The following is an 18,345-nucleotide window of genomic DNA, read 5'->3' as shown; positions in this document are numbered from 1 at the left end:
AGAAAATGATGGACAACAAAGATCTAATTTATAAAATAAATAAATAAATCATCTCATAGAAAAATCAGGATGGGGGTGGGGTTCCAAGTGTTTGCACAGTGCTGAATAATGAAAAATGCCCTGTGTTTTTATAAAGCTAAGAAATAGTGGTTGGAGGACTCCTGTGAGAGATTCCGGGAGCATCACTCCATACTCCCTAGCCAGAAATAAGGTCTGCAACCTGAGTTTCCCACAAAGCCATTCCTCCCTGAACCAACGCTCTGGCATTCATTAAAATGCTCACAGAAAGGGTATCTCTCAAGGTCCCGTTCCATTTCTTATTTCAGGAATACTCGTCCTTCCAGTGATTTTAGCATAGATGTGAGTAACATTTTATCTTAGCCAGACGTCTGCTAAACATGAAAACTTACCTCATCATCATCCATGATATTTTCCTTAGCAAAGTCATACAGCTCTTTCTGGAGTGTGGTCACGTTAAAGAACTGAACGGCTTCCTGTTCAGACATGGAGAACAGTTTATATGACCAAACTTTTAATGTTACAACAGGGAGTCTGGGGAGTGGGGTATGGATTTCTTTGGGGGGGTGATGAAAATGTTCAAAATCAGATAGTGGTCATGGCCTCACAGCTCAAGGAATGTAGTAAAACCCACTAAACTGTGCAATTCAAAGTATGAATTTTATTGTGTATGGATTAGACCTCAATTTTTTTAAAAAATGGCCAACCCCAAGTGAATGAGAGAGAGTGTGTGCATGTGTCAGCAACAGAGTGAGGTGTAAAGGGAAATGTACGTACGGCAAAGTGGGACAGCGTATGGAAATCCTAATGAAAATAGAAGTCAAAGGGCAAAGATCAATCAGAAAAGATCCTTTGAAAGTAACCTATCTATGGAGTTCCCTGACAGCACATGCAAAGCTGAGTTTGTCCATCAAGGGAATTAAATGATGGTCCATCCATAAGTGAGCCTACCAGGGAGCTGTTAAAAAAATAGTAATAAGTAGGTACGTGTGCATGACACGGAAAATGTTTGCAATGAATTGTTAGAAAGACAAAGCAAGTGGCAAAACAGTATGTAAGGTATGATCCTGTTTCTGTAAAAATAAATGCATGCCTGCTTATGTATGAGTAACTGGATAGCTGTAAGGCACGGGGTAAACAGGAGTTACAAGATTAGGATGAAATTTCTCTTTCTAAGTAAAATATTTCCATAATGTTTAGACTCTGTGGTTTTTACTGATTTAGAAATCAGAATAAAGCAGTGAAATGTTAAAAGACAAAAAAATACAGGGAAAAATGAGCTTCCCTTCATTTCTGAGATAACTTCTGTTAAGGTACAAAGCAAGCTCCTGAAAGTAAGAATGAAGGGGACAGAAACCTCACGCCTCATGCAATGGCCCTTACGGGTCTGGGCTGGAAATGCTCGTCCAAGAGGCCCCACTTGTCCCTGTGGTACTGGTAATACACCAGGTTCTGCCGCATGACCTTGTCATCGTGGTCAAAGAGCAGATAGCTGACTGCACAGGGGGCCGCATTCTTCAGGTCGTTCACTGAGGGCAGGGAGAAAAGATGAAGAGGAAATCAGAAAAACAGGCCCTGCCATTCCTCTCATCAGCTGCCTTTCCTTGGAGCACAGCTTCTGAAAGCTTAAGGCCATGGACAAGTACCTCTGCAGCCCCTCCTTTGGAAAGAAAAACCAGTGACCAGTGGGAATCATCCCTAGTGGGCAGGTCCCAGACTCGGTCCCCGTTGGCAGCCTGGAAATCAGCTTTGAAACAGGGAGTTGCTTGTTAGGCATATGTCTTAGCAGAAATGCCTACCTGCACTGGTGTCACATCCTTGGAGCCTGAGAAGGCAGGGTCTCCAGGCTGGGACCATCCTGGGGCTGAGGAACGGATGGAGGGATGTACCTGGTCCCACCTGGATAGGACCACAATCCCAGATCCAGGTGAGCCCTCCCACAGCTAAACCAAACCTAAAAAAACCTCTGGGCTGGAAGAGGTTTGAAAAGCCACTAGTCTTGACATCTGGAGACTGGGGGTTCCTACCCCAGCATCCCTTCTTAGAGTTGCACCACCTTCAGCATAGGGGTTGTGCAGGCAGTGGGATTTGTCTAGGGGGTTGGGTGCAAAGGGAGAGAGGTGATAAGCTACAAGATCCTGGATATTTATCCTGACACAGGACTCTCCAATTTACAACCGAGGAACCTACCTTTGCTAACGCTCTGGTTGGCCTCAGTAACCAAAGCTTTGGTGTGGAAAAATTGTGCCGCCCAGTGGCTGTTTCCTATAATGACAACTTTAAACCTGCACTTCGGGGCACTTAACAGACCAGCTGAGCTGGGAGAGGGTTCAAATGTAGCACCTACCCTCAAAAAGTTCAGTATGATGGATAATCTAGAAAATGTCCAAAACAGGGCTGACTTCCAAGAAGCCAATCTCAAGAAGTAAATTTTACTTGTACTGCTTCCTATAAGCCTACAAAGTGAAGATTTCCTAGCAAGCAAAACTGGAGGTTTTGGTCCACCGGCGTTTGTAAGTCTTTGCCAAGCTTCTGCTACACAGGGTAACTTCCACAGCATGTGAGGACTTCAGAGGACCAGTGGGCTGGAGCCCGGAGGTGCCCAGAACCCTGCTAACTTCCCAGTCATCTGGCTTTGTGCACACAGAACCCAGCCCTTCTCAGAGGGCTGAACCTGAAAGATTCCCTCAAGTTCCAAAGTCCAACATGGGCCAGCTCAGCCATGTGCCAGCACAGATATTCATGAAAATGAAATAAAAGCATCAGCTGATATGTTCCTCCAAAAGATAATCTTTAAACCGTGAACCCAAGAGGGGCAAAGTGTTAATAAAAGTTGAAGTTGGGTGATGGGCACACTAGAGTTCACTATACCACCCTCTCTAATGTCTTTAAGTTTCCAGAGTAAGTTTTTGAAAAACCCATGTACATAATTTTTCATAATTCTCATTAAAACAGGGCTCTCCCAAGCAGAGGTGAATATAAGCAAGTATTGGGGGCGGGGGATGGGACGGGGTGGTCTGCTCTGGATGTCTCTCTGTACATCCACCCCCAAGATGTTTGGTCTGCTGCAATAAGCCTGCTTCAAGACTTCTTGAAAAAAGGTACTTATCAGTCACTTCTATTAAAAGAGAGGGCTCTTCATATGCAAAAATATTGCCTCGTAAAATACTGCCCCTTCAACACCAAACTATTCCACCTAAAAGAATTTTAGAATTCCAGTAGTCTGAATACAATCAATACATAGTTGCTGGGGACCTACTGTGGGCTCCATGCTGTCTAATATAAGAAAGTGTGCTCACAGATTTATAGTATAAATTCTCATGCTGTACTCCAAATAATCCTGTACCAAACAGCTGGTGCCTGGATGAGGGATAAAATGTCATCCTTGCTCTCCATGCAAGGGGACTTCTGGGAAGGACATCTGTTTTAAGACACACCTCTCCTTCCTTTTGATCTCAGAAATGTCCTAAAGGACAGGCATTTCTGGACATTTCACTGCATCTTTAGGTGAGGTGCAGATTGCTGCAAGATGAGGTTCACTGCTGAAAGGGGCACATTACCTTACTCAAGACTGGTGTAGGGCCTTCTCAGGAACAATCCTCATTAGCAGCAAACAATTTAAAACATCCTATCTATGCTCTATGTAAATATACATCTATATAGGAAAAGCAATTTTTTTCCCTTTTAGCCCTTCAGCAGCAAGTCTTTCAATGTGCACTAGGTCCTCAAGGGCAGGAGGTGGGCTAAAAGGGCAGGTGGCTGTTGCAGGAGGAGGAAGCCAGCAAAGAACGAAAGGGCCACAGCAGGGAAGGAGGGTTGTGAAAGCCAAGGTCACTATTCTCTCTTCCCAGGATATCTCTGGATCCCGAGTTTGAAGGATGGCCTAGGGGAATCTCGGTGGAAGCCTGCCCTGTGCCCACACACTTCATCAGGAGGGCAGAGCAGTTCTTGCTCGGATCAGCCCCGATAATCTCCTGTGCTTGTCACTGAACCGCTGAGGCGCAGACTGCTCAAAGGAGTGGCACTCAGCACGTCAGCCACAGGGAGAGGAGGACATGCTGAAAAGACAGGCTCTGAGCCTGAACTCTGAACGACTTTCTCTCTAATCCTGCATTTCTCCCATCTGTCCACTTGGAATGTTCTGATAAACTCTAACTTCAGATCCCCTGGAATGAAACTCTGCCAGAAAAGTAAGGCCGATAGTGGGGCTGAAAGGCAATAATGATAAAAGGAGCAAATGCAAAGTTTGCTGTGTGCCAGGGTGGGAATATCCGCACAGCCCACGTCTGCCAACTCATTAAATCCTTGAGACAATCTTATGAGGTTAATACTGTTCCCTCTGCATTACAGAGGAGGAAACCAAGACACAGAGAAGTTAGTAAGTGATGAAGCTGGAATTTAAACCCGGGCAGTCTGGTTCCAAGGCCTGTGCCCTGAGTCACCAGGCCATGCTGCTAATCTGTGTAAAGCCCAGCACCAAGCTGTCAATGCTTGACGAATTCTTTCAATAGCCATAGGTAAGAGTCATTACACCTATTTTACAGATGGGGAAGCCGAGTCTCAGAAGGATTAAGTACCTTGTCCAAGATCTCATAGAAAATGATTACTTACATTTGTAATAAGCGAACTGCAAATAATGATACATGGTAGCCACAAATTTCTCCACCGGGTAGCCTCCTATAACTGGGGTGAGGTTCTCTTCACACTGTATTTTGCATTGTAGAACTTCTATGTAGTGATCTGAGAGAATACACACAAATTTTCAGAGCAGTGCAGTTATCACTTCCTTCAGAGTGCTTTCACCCCACCCCAAAGGATAAAGGAAAAGGTGAAAATGGTAAATGTAACATATTTGTAACACTGATGCTAAAAGGCTAAAGTCTATTATACAAAGTTCCTTAAAGTCAATAGGAAGAGGCCAATGGATGTTAACAGAAAACAAATTATAAAAATGGCTAATAATCACTGTAAAAAGACACTAAACCTCATGTGTAATTGAGAAATACAATCCCATCTAAAATAGTTTAGACTGTTAAATTGGCAACATCTTTTAAATTTGAAAACACCCAGTGTTAGGGAGAGAATGAAGAAACGGACACTCATATTCTGTTGGTAGAAGCAGAATAGGAGTAAATGTTTTGGAGAGCCATCGGGCACTATGTGTCAAAGGTTTTCATACCCTCTGACCCAGAAATCAGCTTTGGGAAATATTATTAGTCATAGCACTATTTGTAACAACAAATAAACCCTGAAAATCTAAATGCCAATCAATAGGATGGTGATTGACATATTACAGTACCTACAAACAATAAAATCTATACAGACTTTAAAAGAGAATATGTGGACTGAAATATAACAGAGAGCAATGTCAAAAACTACATTTCCCAACCTCCTCTGCAGGTGGGTGGGGACCGTGTCTAGACCAGGGAAATGTGGATAGCAAAAACCCATAAATGCTACTTCCAGGACTGGGCCCTAAAAGCCACCCACATGACCCTTGATGCTTTTCCCCCTTCATGCAGCCAGAGGATGATACACATTTTCTTGGCAAGACCGTGGGTAATAAGGTACTCTCCTACATTTCTGGTAGGAATATAAAATGGTAACTTAAAATACTAAATAATTTACAGAGACATTTACTCTTGGAACTGTCAATCCCACATATGTTGACCTTGAAAACACATCTCCACCCTTAGTACAAAAACAAAACACAAAACCTGAAGTTCTCCATTGCAGCACTATATGCAAGAACGAAAGATTGGAATAAACGAAATGTCCATTACACAGCTGAACAAACAGCAGTACATCACCACGCCCCCAACTCCTCATTGGAGTACTTGGCAACAGTCAAAAAGAATGACACACTCTCTGTGCAATAGACTTAAATCAGTGAGTGTGTGGGGGTGGGGTGGAGGGGGGAGCAAATTGAGCCAGTCTTGAAGTATCTCTCCACAAATCATTAATCTCATAAAACAAAAGTAGTAATTATGTTGTGGGAAAACTGGAAAACACCTTAATCAAATATTTAAAAATTAACATCACCAATAATGGGCAGACACCATGCACATCTGGATGAGATACCCTCAGAAGCACACTTCTGTAATGTTCCAGCCAAAAATGCACAACCTGAAGGTAACTCTGAGGACAAGTCATAGAAACCCAAATTGAGGAATATTCTACAAAGTAATTGGTCTGATTCTTAGAAAATGTCAATGGCATAAGAAGACAAAGAAGTCCAAGAAACTATTCCAGATTGAAGAAATGACAAGTAAATAGGAAACATGATCCCGGACTGGACTGTACCAGGAAAAATGTTGCCAGAAAGACATTGTTGGTGGGCTAGTTGACAACATTGGAATATGGCCTGTAGACTGGATTAAAGTATTGGATTAATATTAAGTTGCCTGGATTTAATGACTGTACTGTGGCTATGTAGAGAATATTACTGTGCCTAGGAAATACACTGAGGTTTGGGGTTAAAAGGTCATGATGTATCCAACCTATTTTTAAATGGCTCTGAAATAATTATACACATACATATAGAGACAGTGACAAAGTAAGTATGGTACAATCAGTGTTAAAAATTAGTAAATATGGGTAAGGACTATATTGAGTTCTTTGTATTATTCTTGCAACTTCTCTACAGGTTTGAAATTATTTAAAAATAAAAACTAAAAAAAATCCCTAAGCATCTATCTATCTGTCTGTCTACCTAGATACAGACAGATACAGGTATAGATACATATCTTACAGATGAGATATATAGGTAGATAAGACATATATACTTACATAAGATCTTATGTCATCTATCTATATATACACACACATACATAACAAATATATAGATAAGACTACAGTATATCAAAGATAAAGTGATCTCTGCTTATTTTTGTCAAAAAAAAACCTTTAAAGTATAAAGCAGAAGCTAATAAACACAGTACCTTTGGGGGTGAGTGGAATGGGCAGAAGAGATGGATGGGAGCAAGACTTCCTCCTAGCTACCTGTGACTCCTCACCTCCCTTCAGCCTAGGTAATGTAAATCAGCTCCTAGCAGCCCCAGGTACTATTCTGCCCCCTTGGGTTTCCCCTCTACCCACACTTCTGTAAATAACCCCTTCGTAGACAAATTCTTCTTGAACTTCCCTGATGCTCATGTGCCATCTATCGCCAGATCCTTACTATACAGATGAAGACTTATTTTTCATAGTATATCCTTTGGTGTCTTTCAGAGATTGAACTATGCACATACATTATCTATTCAAAAATAAAATAAAGTTTGAAATTAAGTATGATGTACCTCAGAAGGTGAGACTATTTTATTGGAATTAAGAGGTAAGACGCTACAGTAAGATGCCTGGGGGCAAATCCCAGACCTTCCCTGAAGACAGTAAGCACAGTTCTTAACCTCTTTGTGCCCAGCTTTCCCAGCTGTAAAATGGGGAGAATGCTAGTACCTTCCTCATAGGGCTGCAAATTGAGATAATACACATAAAGAGCATAGAACAGAGCCTGGTATCTAGTTAGAGCTTAATAAATGTTATCTTTTCTCATACCTATTTTTTATCTATAATCAAAACACTGCAGCTCTAAGCAAGCACCAGGCTGGCACTCCTCTCTTTATTCTGAGTCTAGGGAAAACTTCCTAGCACTGTAGGCAGGACAGGAGGTTGGAAGGAATGACCTGTCACCAAGAGATGCTATGTGAGGTCCAGGCAGGAGCACCAGCAGCTGCGAACGTTACAAAGAGAGAGACAACCAGACATTCTGTGCTTCCTGCTAGGAGAACTCAGCACCAGTTTGGAAGTCCTCTTGGCCCCAATCCCACTAAAAAAAAAAAAAAAAAACCGAAAAATCTGAGCCTGATCAAGCTTCTCCATCTACCTACCAATTTATAAGAAATACAGAGGACAGAGGACCACAGGTTCATAATCAGCGATTCCGGACGGTGGGAATCTCTATAGGACAAATGGCGGGTTTTCTCAATAGCGAGGGAGGAAAAAGTTACAGAGGAGGAACCTATAAAGTAAAAGAGATTTAAAAGATAACCAATTTGCTGGGACATGGTGAGAACACTATGGTTGGTGCAATAAGCCAGTCACTGAAGGACAGATATTGAATAATTCTACTTATGTACGGTACCTAGGGGAGTTAAATCCATAGAGACAGAGAGTAGACTGGTGGTGGTCGGGGGCCGGGGGAGAGGACGGGAGTTCGCATTTCCTGGGTTCAGGGCTTCAGTTTGGGAGGATGAACAGGTTCTGGAGATGGATAGAAAAGGTTCAGTATGGACAGCTGCCCAACAAGGTGAATGCACATCATGCCACAGGGCTGGGATGCATAAGGACACTTAAAATAGTAATATTTTATGTTATATATATGCTACCAAAATAAAAATGTTAAGAAGAGAACCAAATGCAATGTAACAACCCTCTTTGGATCCTGATTCAAATAAACTCTTAACTAAATGTGCAACATTTCTGAGATGACTGAGACACTGGATAGCTGATGAAGATCAAAGAAATATTGTTAAAATTCTTTCAGGTGGAATAGTTTGGTGGTTATTTAAAAAAAAATAAGCTCTTGTCTTTTAGAGATACACGTATTGACATATTATAAATGAAGGGATAGAGCATCTGAGATTGGCTTCAAAATAACATGAGGGTTAGTAGGTGAGAATCAGACGAAGCCCCCGTGGCTGTGAGGTGACAGCTGTGAAGCTGGGTCATAGGTACACGAGGGTCCATTATACTCTTCTCTTTATCTTTGGCATATGTTTGAAATTTTCCACAATAAAAAGGCTTTGTTAAGAAAAAAACAAGCTCCTCTGTGGAAAAAGAGATTCATGAACAAAAATGATAAAAAGCAAACCAAAACCCTGGGTTCAGTAACTTAAAAGAGCTGTCATACTGCAAGATTTCCACAAGCCATTAGCCATTAAAGTATACGGCGGCACTCGGAGCAGCAGACACATTCCCAGACGTGTTTGACTGGGGCATCCTTTCTGTGAGGTGCAGTTCAAGGATCAATGCTCTCCAGATATTTTGGGAAATCTCTTCTTGGCCATTTCCCATTTTCTGGAGCAACAGTGCTCACTAAATGTCATACACCCTGGGGAGATCTGGGCTATCTCCGGGTAGAGTTTAAAATTTTCTTTCTCTCTTCATTCCTTTCTGTGATTTCTAAACTTCCTATAATGAGCAGGCATTGTTCTATAATCAGGAAACTTTTCTGAAAGTCACTGTCATGAGAACTTAAAAGGTTCACTGTTGTTTCCATTCTACCTTTATGGTGCTGGAAAATTCCATGATCAAAGTTATCTCAGTCATGTGAGTCATGAGTTGCTCTTGGGCCCATTTTTATTTCTCCAAAAGCCTGTGGGGAATCTATAATTGGGAACGGCTGGGAAGGAAGACCTCCTCTCGGAGCCAGTGCTTGAACACTGTGCTTGGCTACTTCTCCAGAAGCCCCGCCAAAGCTAAAGGCTGGTCTGTGTAAGTGTCAGACATTCACATTTAAGCTCAACGGTTCCTCAGGGGCCTCTCAAGTCACCCAGACGGCTTGCTGATTCCACAGGGGGCTGTCCCATTTCCAGCCAGGATACAACCCACTGCCAACCTGCTATGGAAAGGTAGAAATCCTTGAAGTCCTTGATCTCCCTGGAGCCCTCACAGGCTGCGAGACACTCGTAAAAGGCCTTAAAGAAGTCAGGAAGGGCCAGCTCCATGTCCGTGATGGCTGTCCTCCAGTTCTCACCGTTGTACGCACGCACCGCGCGGATGAACAGGGTCTGGAAGGCAGGTGGGAGCCGGTGAGGTTCCCGGACATGAAGGGAGACAGATCCGCCCCCCAAAAAGGAATCGAACCACCACACAGCTCCACTTTCATTAGTTCTGAAGAAACTATGCTGACTTTTAAGTATGAAGCCAAGCAATGACTTACTTAGATCTCGCCTTCTCTACCCTGTGTACAATGGGACACTTAACTTTAACTCAAAAAGTAACAGGAGTATGATAATAAAGTAAAATGAGAATCAAGGAAAAAGGAAAACTATAAAAACAGAAATCAGAGCAGTGGACACCAGCAGACAGTGGATGGGACAAAGGCCTGACAACAAAGGTGTGAGGGGACATTTTAAGGGAGACATTTTTCATTTTAAAAACTGAACCATGGGAAAGACTCAAGCTTGAGAGCAAGTGTTGGACAGGTGCCCTCTAACAGTATAGTATAAAATAGGAGGGCTATGCATCCACCCTAGTTAGTGGGGAGGGTGGCTGTGTGCCAGACAGTGGGAATGTCAAGGAATTTCTGCTAACTTTTAACTGGACCAGATAAAATAGAAATAACTAGGGCTGAGGAAGCAGCTAGGTCTCACAAGAAATAAGTAGAGATCTTGGATATGTAAGGCAGAAAGACAAGATAAGACCAGGTCGTAGGGAGAATAAGGCCAGTGGAGTCCACTAAAAGGGACTCAAAGAGCTAACCAGGTAAGACCAATGAGCCAGAAAGGACCCACAGAATTAATGAGTTAATTCGCTGAAGTTTCAAAAGCTAGGAGTAACTTGGAATGTCCAGATATTCTCCAGGTAAAGTATTAGAGCTCAGTCCATGTCTTGATTGTACCAATTAGATCATGCCATTGTAAAATCAACTTAGCCTGCAAAAAAGGCCCAACTTATTCTTTAATTTAATCTATATGTTGTTATTTCTCTTCTTCCAGCCCCTTCATCAGGTAGCTTTATAACCAGAACAGGAGATAGACCTGTAAATAAACCTATGTGGATAAAGAATGCTGAGATCCGGACCAACACAGTCACTTAAATAACCCTGTTCTTAAGACAAAACTTCAAAGGAATTCTATGCTGACCCTTACCCAAAAGGCCCTATAAAACCCCAAACCCTAAACCTCAAGCATGCCTCCTCTCTGAGATTACCCACACTCCCCTTTCTTTAAGTGTGCCACTCTCTCTGTTCTACTCCAGATAAGAAGTGAAGGGCTATTAAGAGGTCTGACTTAGGCTTGCAAGTTCCCATTGCCTGGGTGACCCACAGGACTGCAGCTGTACGATCTTGCAGTAACCTGCCTGAAAATCTCCTTTCTTTGCCTTTGAGAAGTTCTCAGAAGATAATCTCCTTCCATCCAGTGCTCTGTGGCTCCTCCAAATCCTGGGGTGGTATGAACTTAGTTCCCGTGCCAAGCAGATTCAAGCAGACACTGGATGCCAGGTGACCCTGGTTTTAGGAGTTGGCAAGAGATTTGCCCAATGCCAAGCAGGAGTTCAATGAGCTTCCCTTTCCTGCCTCTGTTCTTTCTTGCTCTCTGCTTCCTGCAAGGCAGCTGCCATTCCCTGCCACTCTTACTTTAATGAATTCCTTCCTCACCTTTCATTCTGACTTCCCTGCATCTCCAAACCAATTCTTTCCCAACAGATACATGCAAAACCCTGCTCACTCGGAGGAGCCAGGACAGGTCTTGAAAAAAGCATAGGACTCGACTTGGAGTTCCTTTACCAGCTGCTCCAGAATGGGGGTATCTGAGGGCCACCGCTTGGGCCTGGGATTTTTACCAAGCTGAAGGTGGCAGGTAGAGAAGGTGGGCCACTGCTCTGATTTCTCCCAAACCTCCTGGGCAGGCAGCATCCCTGGAAACAAGACAGATAGAAAATTGCAGGAGCCTCTCCTAGAGGCTGAGTAAATAAGCAGTGCTCCAGGCAGCTGGCTCTGTAGAAGCAGCAGGAAGAAAGCCACAAAGAGGAGGGATCCTCAGGGGGCACACATGTGGGCAGCCCCACAGTACCCCACAGGACTCCAAAGGGGGAAAGAGAGGTCTAGCTCTGCTCCCCAAACCCCACGAAATCAACAGTGAAGAAAAGTAAGAAGGCACAAATCCTTTTCATGGGAGAATGGAAAAGAAGCAAACAGCAGACAAGAGACTTCAACAACTTTTGGAAAGACAGAAAGCCAATTATCATAGGAGGGTCTGCAGGGGACATGAGCTACCACCTGTTGGCTCTTGCAGGCACTGGGGACCACAGACGGCTGGTGCAAGGCATGCAATGGAAAGCCAGCCTAAAAGCCTGAACAGGGCTGTTAGAGCCCTAAGCTCCCTCCCAGCACTCACCTGCCCACCCCAGGGATCACACCTCTCAAAGCTACTCCTCACCAGAGATTGGTGACTGATTCTAGAGATTCTGTCCACAGGGCTGAGGGGTCAGGGATGAGGCAGAGCAGAGCTGGGGCCAAGGCATGGGGCTGAAGGCCTAGAGGCCACAGGGTCTCCCTCCCTCTCCCCAGACTTGGTCCAGACACCAGCAGACAAGCATGGGTGCCCCCAGCAGTCCTTCAGGAGGCTGGAGTGCTCTTCCCTGGAACACTGAAGGGCTATCCAGTAAAAAGACTTCGCATATTATGTTTGAGGGTCACCATGAGTGAATAAGTGACTTGCAATCTGGTCACACTGCAGGAAACCCTGTAGGCAGACTTGGGACCTCACAGCTCCCTATGGATATTGTCAATACATCCCTCTGTTTTCAACCCTGCCTCCCTTCCTCGGTACCCATGCCCCCAGCGCCTGAGCCTTAACAGGCCCAGACCATAGGAAACCCTTGGCAGGGTTATTAGATTCTTCCTCTTGTTATCACCAATCGTCCTCAGAACTCCCCTACAGCATTTAAAGGAAAGATGGCTTCAAAAGCATCATGAAATGTAAAATCTCATTCTTAAATGGGTCAACTTTGTGCTCACAAGTCAATCTTTTCTATTGTCCTAATATTCATCAACATCATCAAAGATCACTAGGGGGCCTGAGATGTAAATAGCCGATCACTGGAACATACTTCTTCGGCAGTTCACATGGTGAAGAACCGTTGTGTAGAAATCCAACTATACCTCATATGACTTGGTTTCCAAGTCTTTAATATAGTCCTCGGCGTCGGGTAAGCTCTTGTAATATGCCATGTTTCTCTTCATCATTTCATCATCAGGATGCTTCAGTAGAAATGTGTGAGCAGCTGCAATGGCTTTTGGAAGATTATTTGCCTATGAACAAAGGAGAAAGATGAGAGCTACCCAATAGGTGATGAGTAGTGATTTTTGCAAAACAAGAATGTCCATTCAGTCCTTCAGGTAACTTTTTGTTCCTTCACAGTGTGTCCAGCTCAGTGACATCCAGGGTCCATCAGGAATGGACTCTTTTACCTTCCAGCTCCCCTTGGGGGTCACCAATGAGGACAAGCCTGAAGGAAGCAAGGAAAGTCAGGCTGGGTGATTTGTCTCCTGGCTCCCTCCCTGCACAATCTCCGCAGGCCGCCATTGTCCCTTAGCTGAAGGTCACAGCTCCCCACACGGTGGCTTCTCCATATACTCTCTCTCTCTCCAGGTTCTAGAAGTTGATCTCTCCTTTGCCTTTCTTGGTCTATGGGTAGTCACACCCACCGTTACTAGAACTTTCTAAATAACTACCTTACTAAATGTTCCTCCAACTACCCAATATGACAGTACCATGGGTATTCTGCTGGAACCTTAACAAATAGAGTGATATTTTCCCACATCTCTCATGGAACCTGCTGCTTCCCCATTCTCGATGACTTCCATTGCCTCCTCACTTACCCACTCACTTGGGAAATATTTGTTGAGAGCCTCCTACCTGTGAGGCACTCCTAAGAAGTAGGTATGTAACAATGAGCAACCAAGGAAAAAAAACACCTGTGGCATGTACCTACATCCACGTAAGTTTCCCTACCTCCTAGGAACCCTGATCAATTGCCTCTCTTCTACCTTACCCTGTGTTCTGTCTTCCCACCTTTCTCAGAGCTCTGTAGTCTCAGCTAGTATGTGTCTATCTCTCCCTCCAGACTATGATCCTTGATGGACCCAGCAGTGTCATTCATGTCTATGTTCCTGGCACCTGGCACAGTTCCTGGGACATGGCAGGACACAGTGATCTGAACATGACATTATGACTATATAATATTTTCATAAAATGAATTTGCATTTCCCTGTCTTTTCCTCTTTCTCTTCTCCCCATTTAAGCGGTGGTCAGCTGATTCTGGGTTCACTGCCTCAAAGGAGGTAGCTGTCTGGTCAGAATGTAGAAATTACCCATATGACAGGAGTCCTGCACTCCTGAGAGGCCTAAGCAGGAGTGACGAGGTGAGGAGTCGGGGAGGGAGCTGCAGGAAGAAGCTGACTGGCCTGGAGGAAAAAGAGAGGGGGGCACTCTCCCAGGCCAGAACACAAAGTTTCCCTTGGGGACTGCAGGAGCAGCCAGCTCTGTGGCCCTAGACCTTCAGGTTTGGCCTCTTCTGGGCCAAGGGGGCTGAAGTCCTCGGAAGGAATGGCCTGTTGTCAGGGGACCTCAAGATGGCAGGCAAGTGGGTCTGTACACCTCATGTGAACACACAATTAACAACCAGAGGACCCCCACCTTCATGTTGTGGCTCTGGCCACCCCTGGAATCATGGCACAACCCAGTGAGAGGAGGGAAGACACCCACATATGTACAGAGAGTCCTTCAGCCAATCCAGAGGGACACTCAAAGGTGGGAAGCAGGGAGTCAGGTTTGGAGAGAGAAAACAAAGGGACATTTGGTACACTCTGGATTTCTGAAAATTAAAGGGTAGCACATATCTGTACAGAATTGCCCCAGAATTAGAGCCAAGTCATTTGGAGACAGTGGCAGTGGCTGCATTGGGGCAGAGGTGGGTGGCAGTGAGGGAAGACTCCAGACACTGATGCTGATATTTTGGAAATGGCAGCCAGTGGCCTGAAGTGGGTCAGCCGTGGGAAGAGTTCTACAGAAAGTCTACACTCCTGGCTGAAAAAGTCTAGTTTGGCAGCTAGAAGGGAGGGAGATGGTATGAACATGGCCCTTTTAAAGCATTTGCCAATGAAACTGGATTCTCTAATTCTCAGAGGAGCGCTTAGAGAGGGGTGTAGGGTGGTAAGAGTCTGCGAGGGGGCTGGCTCTACTTCCACTCAGAGTTAAACAATCAGTAGGACTTTACATAAAGTGCTGGGACCCACCCTTTGCTCAGCCTATGGGGAGATGAGCATTTCACAGAGATGGTGGCCATGAAGAAAACCCACAGCTGATGAGGATCTAAGGTAGGCTGGTGACATGAAACCTAGTGTGAGCTTGAGGGCCACACCCCAGGGGCACAGCCCCTCCTCTACATGATCACACACCCACACCTCTCATTCTGACAGCCCAAACTCACCATTGTCATCCATGGGTTCAGCTCAGGCGTTTGTCCCTAATCACTGAAACAGAGGCCTGCAAATCAGAATGGCACCTCAGTCCCAGGACAGCAGGCAGCACCATCTACCTCCAACAGCTGGTGCCAGATGGCATGAATGTGCCTGTCACCAATCAGTCTCCCTACCCATAAACTGAGCTTGAAAATATAAACATCATTAAGGAAAAAAATAAGCCACACAACATCGCCACCTAAAATGGATTATTTGGTGATTTTTAGTTGAAGCAATTAAGTGACCATAAGTGACCACCACTCTGGTTTATTAGTAAAATTCCTAACCTAGTACTGACCTGTAAGAGATCTCAAAATACTAAGACAGATGGTATTTTACTGACTCTCACGTGATTGTTACAAGACCTATAAAAAGTTTTGAAGAGAAGCTATGACCACTTTAACCTTCCAGGATGCAATGATGAAGAAAACCTATGCCTTCTGATCATATTAAGCACAATGCTCTTTCCTTCCTCCCTGTATCACTTGTTTTGAATTAACTCGTCTGTATATAAATCAGAGCTATTTTACATGTTTAAAAGTAAAACATTTCCCCCTTGATTATGTGGCTCAAATTTGGTTTAGACTCTATTTGCTAAAAGCAATACAAATAAGAGAGAAAAACGAGTCATTTTTAATTTAAACAAGTTTTTTAATGAGCCAGTCATCATTTTTTAATGTCCTGGAACTTTATTAATCTTACCCCTTAGTTCTATTTTAAAACTGTTTTTTTGTTTTTGTTTTTTTATTTCCAGGACAAACGTCCATAGAACTGACAGTATATAAAAGTGTAGCTAAGGATAGAAATCACCAGCTTTTCTCCTCTTTGGGATTTTGTGCTATTTTATTGTTGTTACTAATGCAACATACAGGTAGCTCTGTCAGCAGAAAATCTGGGAAATGCAACATACAGGTAGCTCTGTCAGCAGAAAATCTGGGAAATGCCTATGAGATCTTCGTTTCCATTAAAATAAATGCAAAATATTCCCACAAAAATCCTTTTCAATTAGTTAAAGTAGAAACTGGGCTTGGAGAGAGCTTTTGGCAAAACCTGATAAAGACATGCCAACTGAAAGCCTTTTTATCCGGTAACAGGAAATTCAGCCCATTCTTCAAATTTATGGGTCCCGAGAGCAGGGGCTCAAAAGGTCGAGAACTGCAATTTGTGGCTATTTTTAGCTAGCCATCACAGACAGAACGGCAGCAGCCACGAGGAGGAAGACGGCTGTGCGGGTTCTTCACGACAGACCCTAGGGAGCGCCCACAGCGGGTCGCAGCTCTGCCCCCGGTACGGGGTGACCCCGGACACCACCGGCGGTTCCCCAGGTCTGCTTCCGTCCCATTCCTCAAAGTCGCCACTCTCTTCGAAGAGGGGATTTTAATGGTGTATAGAGAAAAGGGGTCTGTGTTCAAATAGCGCTAATACTTGTCAGGCACTTTGTTGGGTGCCACACTTTGCTTGACGTTCTTTGTACGTATTCTCTGCCTCAGAACAGTCCTTCCAGAAATGTACTCTCATCTCTACTAAAGAAGAAGCGGGCCAGGATTTGGAAAGCGTCCTTCCGCGGGGCTGCGTGGGAGGGAACGCGGTCAGGGTAGGACGGCTGGACGCGGCCCGGGGCGGAGGGGCGGGGAGGGGCGGGACCTGGGGGCGGGGCCTGGGGCGGGGCGGGGTACGGGGGCAGGTCTGAGCCTGGGGCGGGGCGGGGCTGAGCCTGGGGCGGGGCGGGGCCTGCTGACTTGCCTTGAAGTAGGCGAACTGCAGGAACTTGTAGGGCTCTCGGCTCTGGAAGTCGGCCAGCACTTCGCGGCTGGGCTGCGACTGGCGGAAGGCTGGCAGGCCCTGCTTGCAGCGCTTGAGGCAGTGCGCGCGGCGCAGCAGGCCCCCGAAGAGGCGCAGCTCGGGGTAGCGGGCGAGGCCGGCGGCCGGCGCGGGCTGGGGCGCCACGCTGCAGTTGCGGTGGCAGAAGGCCTCGCTGTCGCGCAGCAGGCGGTGCAGCCGCAGGCTGATCTCCAGGTAGCCCACGCTCTCTGCCCAGTGCTCGCCGCTGTATTGATCCAGCGCGTGCCGGTAGGCCGACTCGATTGGCATCAGCTCGTCCCGCGGGAAGCTGCGGAAGCTGTAGTGCTCGTATTGGGCGCGCGCCGAGCGCAGCGCGCAGCCCGCGCACAGCAGCGCCAGTAGCGCCGTGGCCGCCCCGCGCCCCGGCTCCATCGCGCCGGCGGAAGGAGGGAGGAAGAAAAGGAAGAAAGGAGGAAGGGAAGGAAGAGAGGGCACGTCGCGGCCAGCCGCTGCTCGGGAGGCGGGACGCCAGCCTCCGGCCCGCCCCGTCCGGCCGCCCCTCCCCACCCAGCCAGGGGTCCAGCGGAGGTGCCGGAGCGGGGAGGTGCCCTGGGAGGACGCGCTGCGTGCTGTCTCCGGCACCCTCCGGACCCGTGGTCCAGCATCGCCGTCCACTGGTCTTGGAAACGGCGCTCTGCAAGACAGGCGCGGCCCTAATGGATCGTTGATTGGCGCTACTAAAGCGTTATAATCACTTAGAGGACTTGTGAAAGTGCAGATAACCCGGGTGGTGCTCCCTGCCCCCGAGTTTCTGGTTCATCAAGTCTGGAGTGGGCGTCTGAGGGTATGCCCTTCTAACCAGCACCTCGGTGAGGCTGATGCTGCGGGTGCAAGGCCTACTCACTTCTAGAGCACTGCCAACGACCTTACGTTCAGTGAGAAAGACAATAAATAGATAAATAAAATCAATAAGGGTGTCAGTAACACTTTGTAACTATTTAGCTAATCAAGTTGAAGAGGCACACACCTTGCGAGTCTGTGATTCCACGCTTCCGAATATGCTCGAGAAACTGCATCAAAATATTTGGATGGGATATTAAAGGCAGCACTTTTTAAAAATTATTTAAACTTTTTATTTTTAAATGGTTTACAGAAAAAATGCAAGACTAGTTAGTACAAACTCGTACATATCATTCATCCGCACTCAAACTAAGGGCATGTCACATTTCCTTCCTTTATATGCTTTTTTTCCTGACATTTGTGAATTGTTTACATACATCAGGCGCCCTTGCCCCTTA

The 18,345-nt window shown here is 45.6% G+C and overlaps 1 protein-coding gene and 1 long non-coding RNA gene across 6 annotated transcripts in view; both read right to left on the bottom strand.

Annotated features, from left to right (window-relative positions):
- Positions 1–17,951, bottom strand: part of CRTAP (cartilage associated protein) — a 38,129-nt gene extending 20,178 nt beyond the window's left edge. The window contains exons 1-7 of one of the 5 annotated variants that reach the window (XM_073223906.1): positions 17,009–17,951; positions 12,905–13,054; positions 11,584–11,658; positions 9,635–9,806; positions 4,630–4,758; positions 1,402–1,547; positions 411–494 (exon numbers count right to left, since the gene is read on the bottom strand). In XM_073223906.1, coding sequence (XP_073080007.1) covers positions 411–494; positions 1,402–1,547; positions 4,630–4,758; positions 9,635–9,806; positions 11,584–11,658; positions 12,905–13,054; positions 17,009–17,479 — 1,227 coding nt within the window. In that variant the 5' untranslated portion in view covers positions 17,480–17,951. The remainder of the gene's footprint in view (positions 1–410; positions 495–1,401; positions 1,548–4,629; positions 4,759–9,634; positions 9,807–11,583; positions 11,659–12,904; positions 13,055–17,008) is intronic. The other 4 variants (XM_073223907.1, XM_037008647.2, XM_073223908.1 and 1 more) reach the window with 4 other exon arrangements.
- LOC140846632 (uncharacterized) lies at positions 7,867–9,627 on the bottom strand. Its single transcript, XR_012125956.1, has 3 exons — positions 9,301–9,627; positions 8,159–8,277; positions 7,867–8,035 (listed from the first exon to the last, which is right to left on the bottom strand). It is a non-coding gene; the product is annotated as an uncharacterized lncRNA (long non-coding RNA).
- Positions 17,952–18,345: the final 394 nt, after the last annotated feature.

Source organism: Manis javanica, chromosome 15 (assembly GCF_040802235.1).
Source record: "Manis javanica isolate MJ-LG chromosome 15, MJ_LKY, whole genome shotgun sequence".
Lineage (NCBI taxonomy): Eukaryota > Metazoa > Chordata > Mammalia > Pholidota > Manidae > Manis > Manis javanica.
This window is presented reverse-complemented; position numbering and strand designations above follow the sequence as displayed.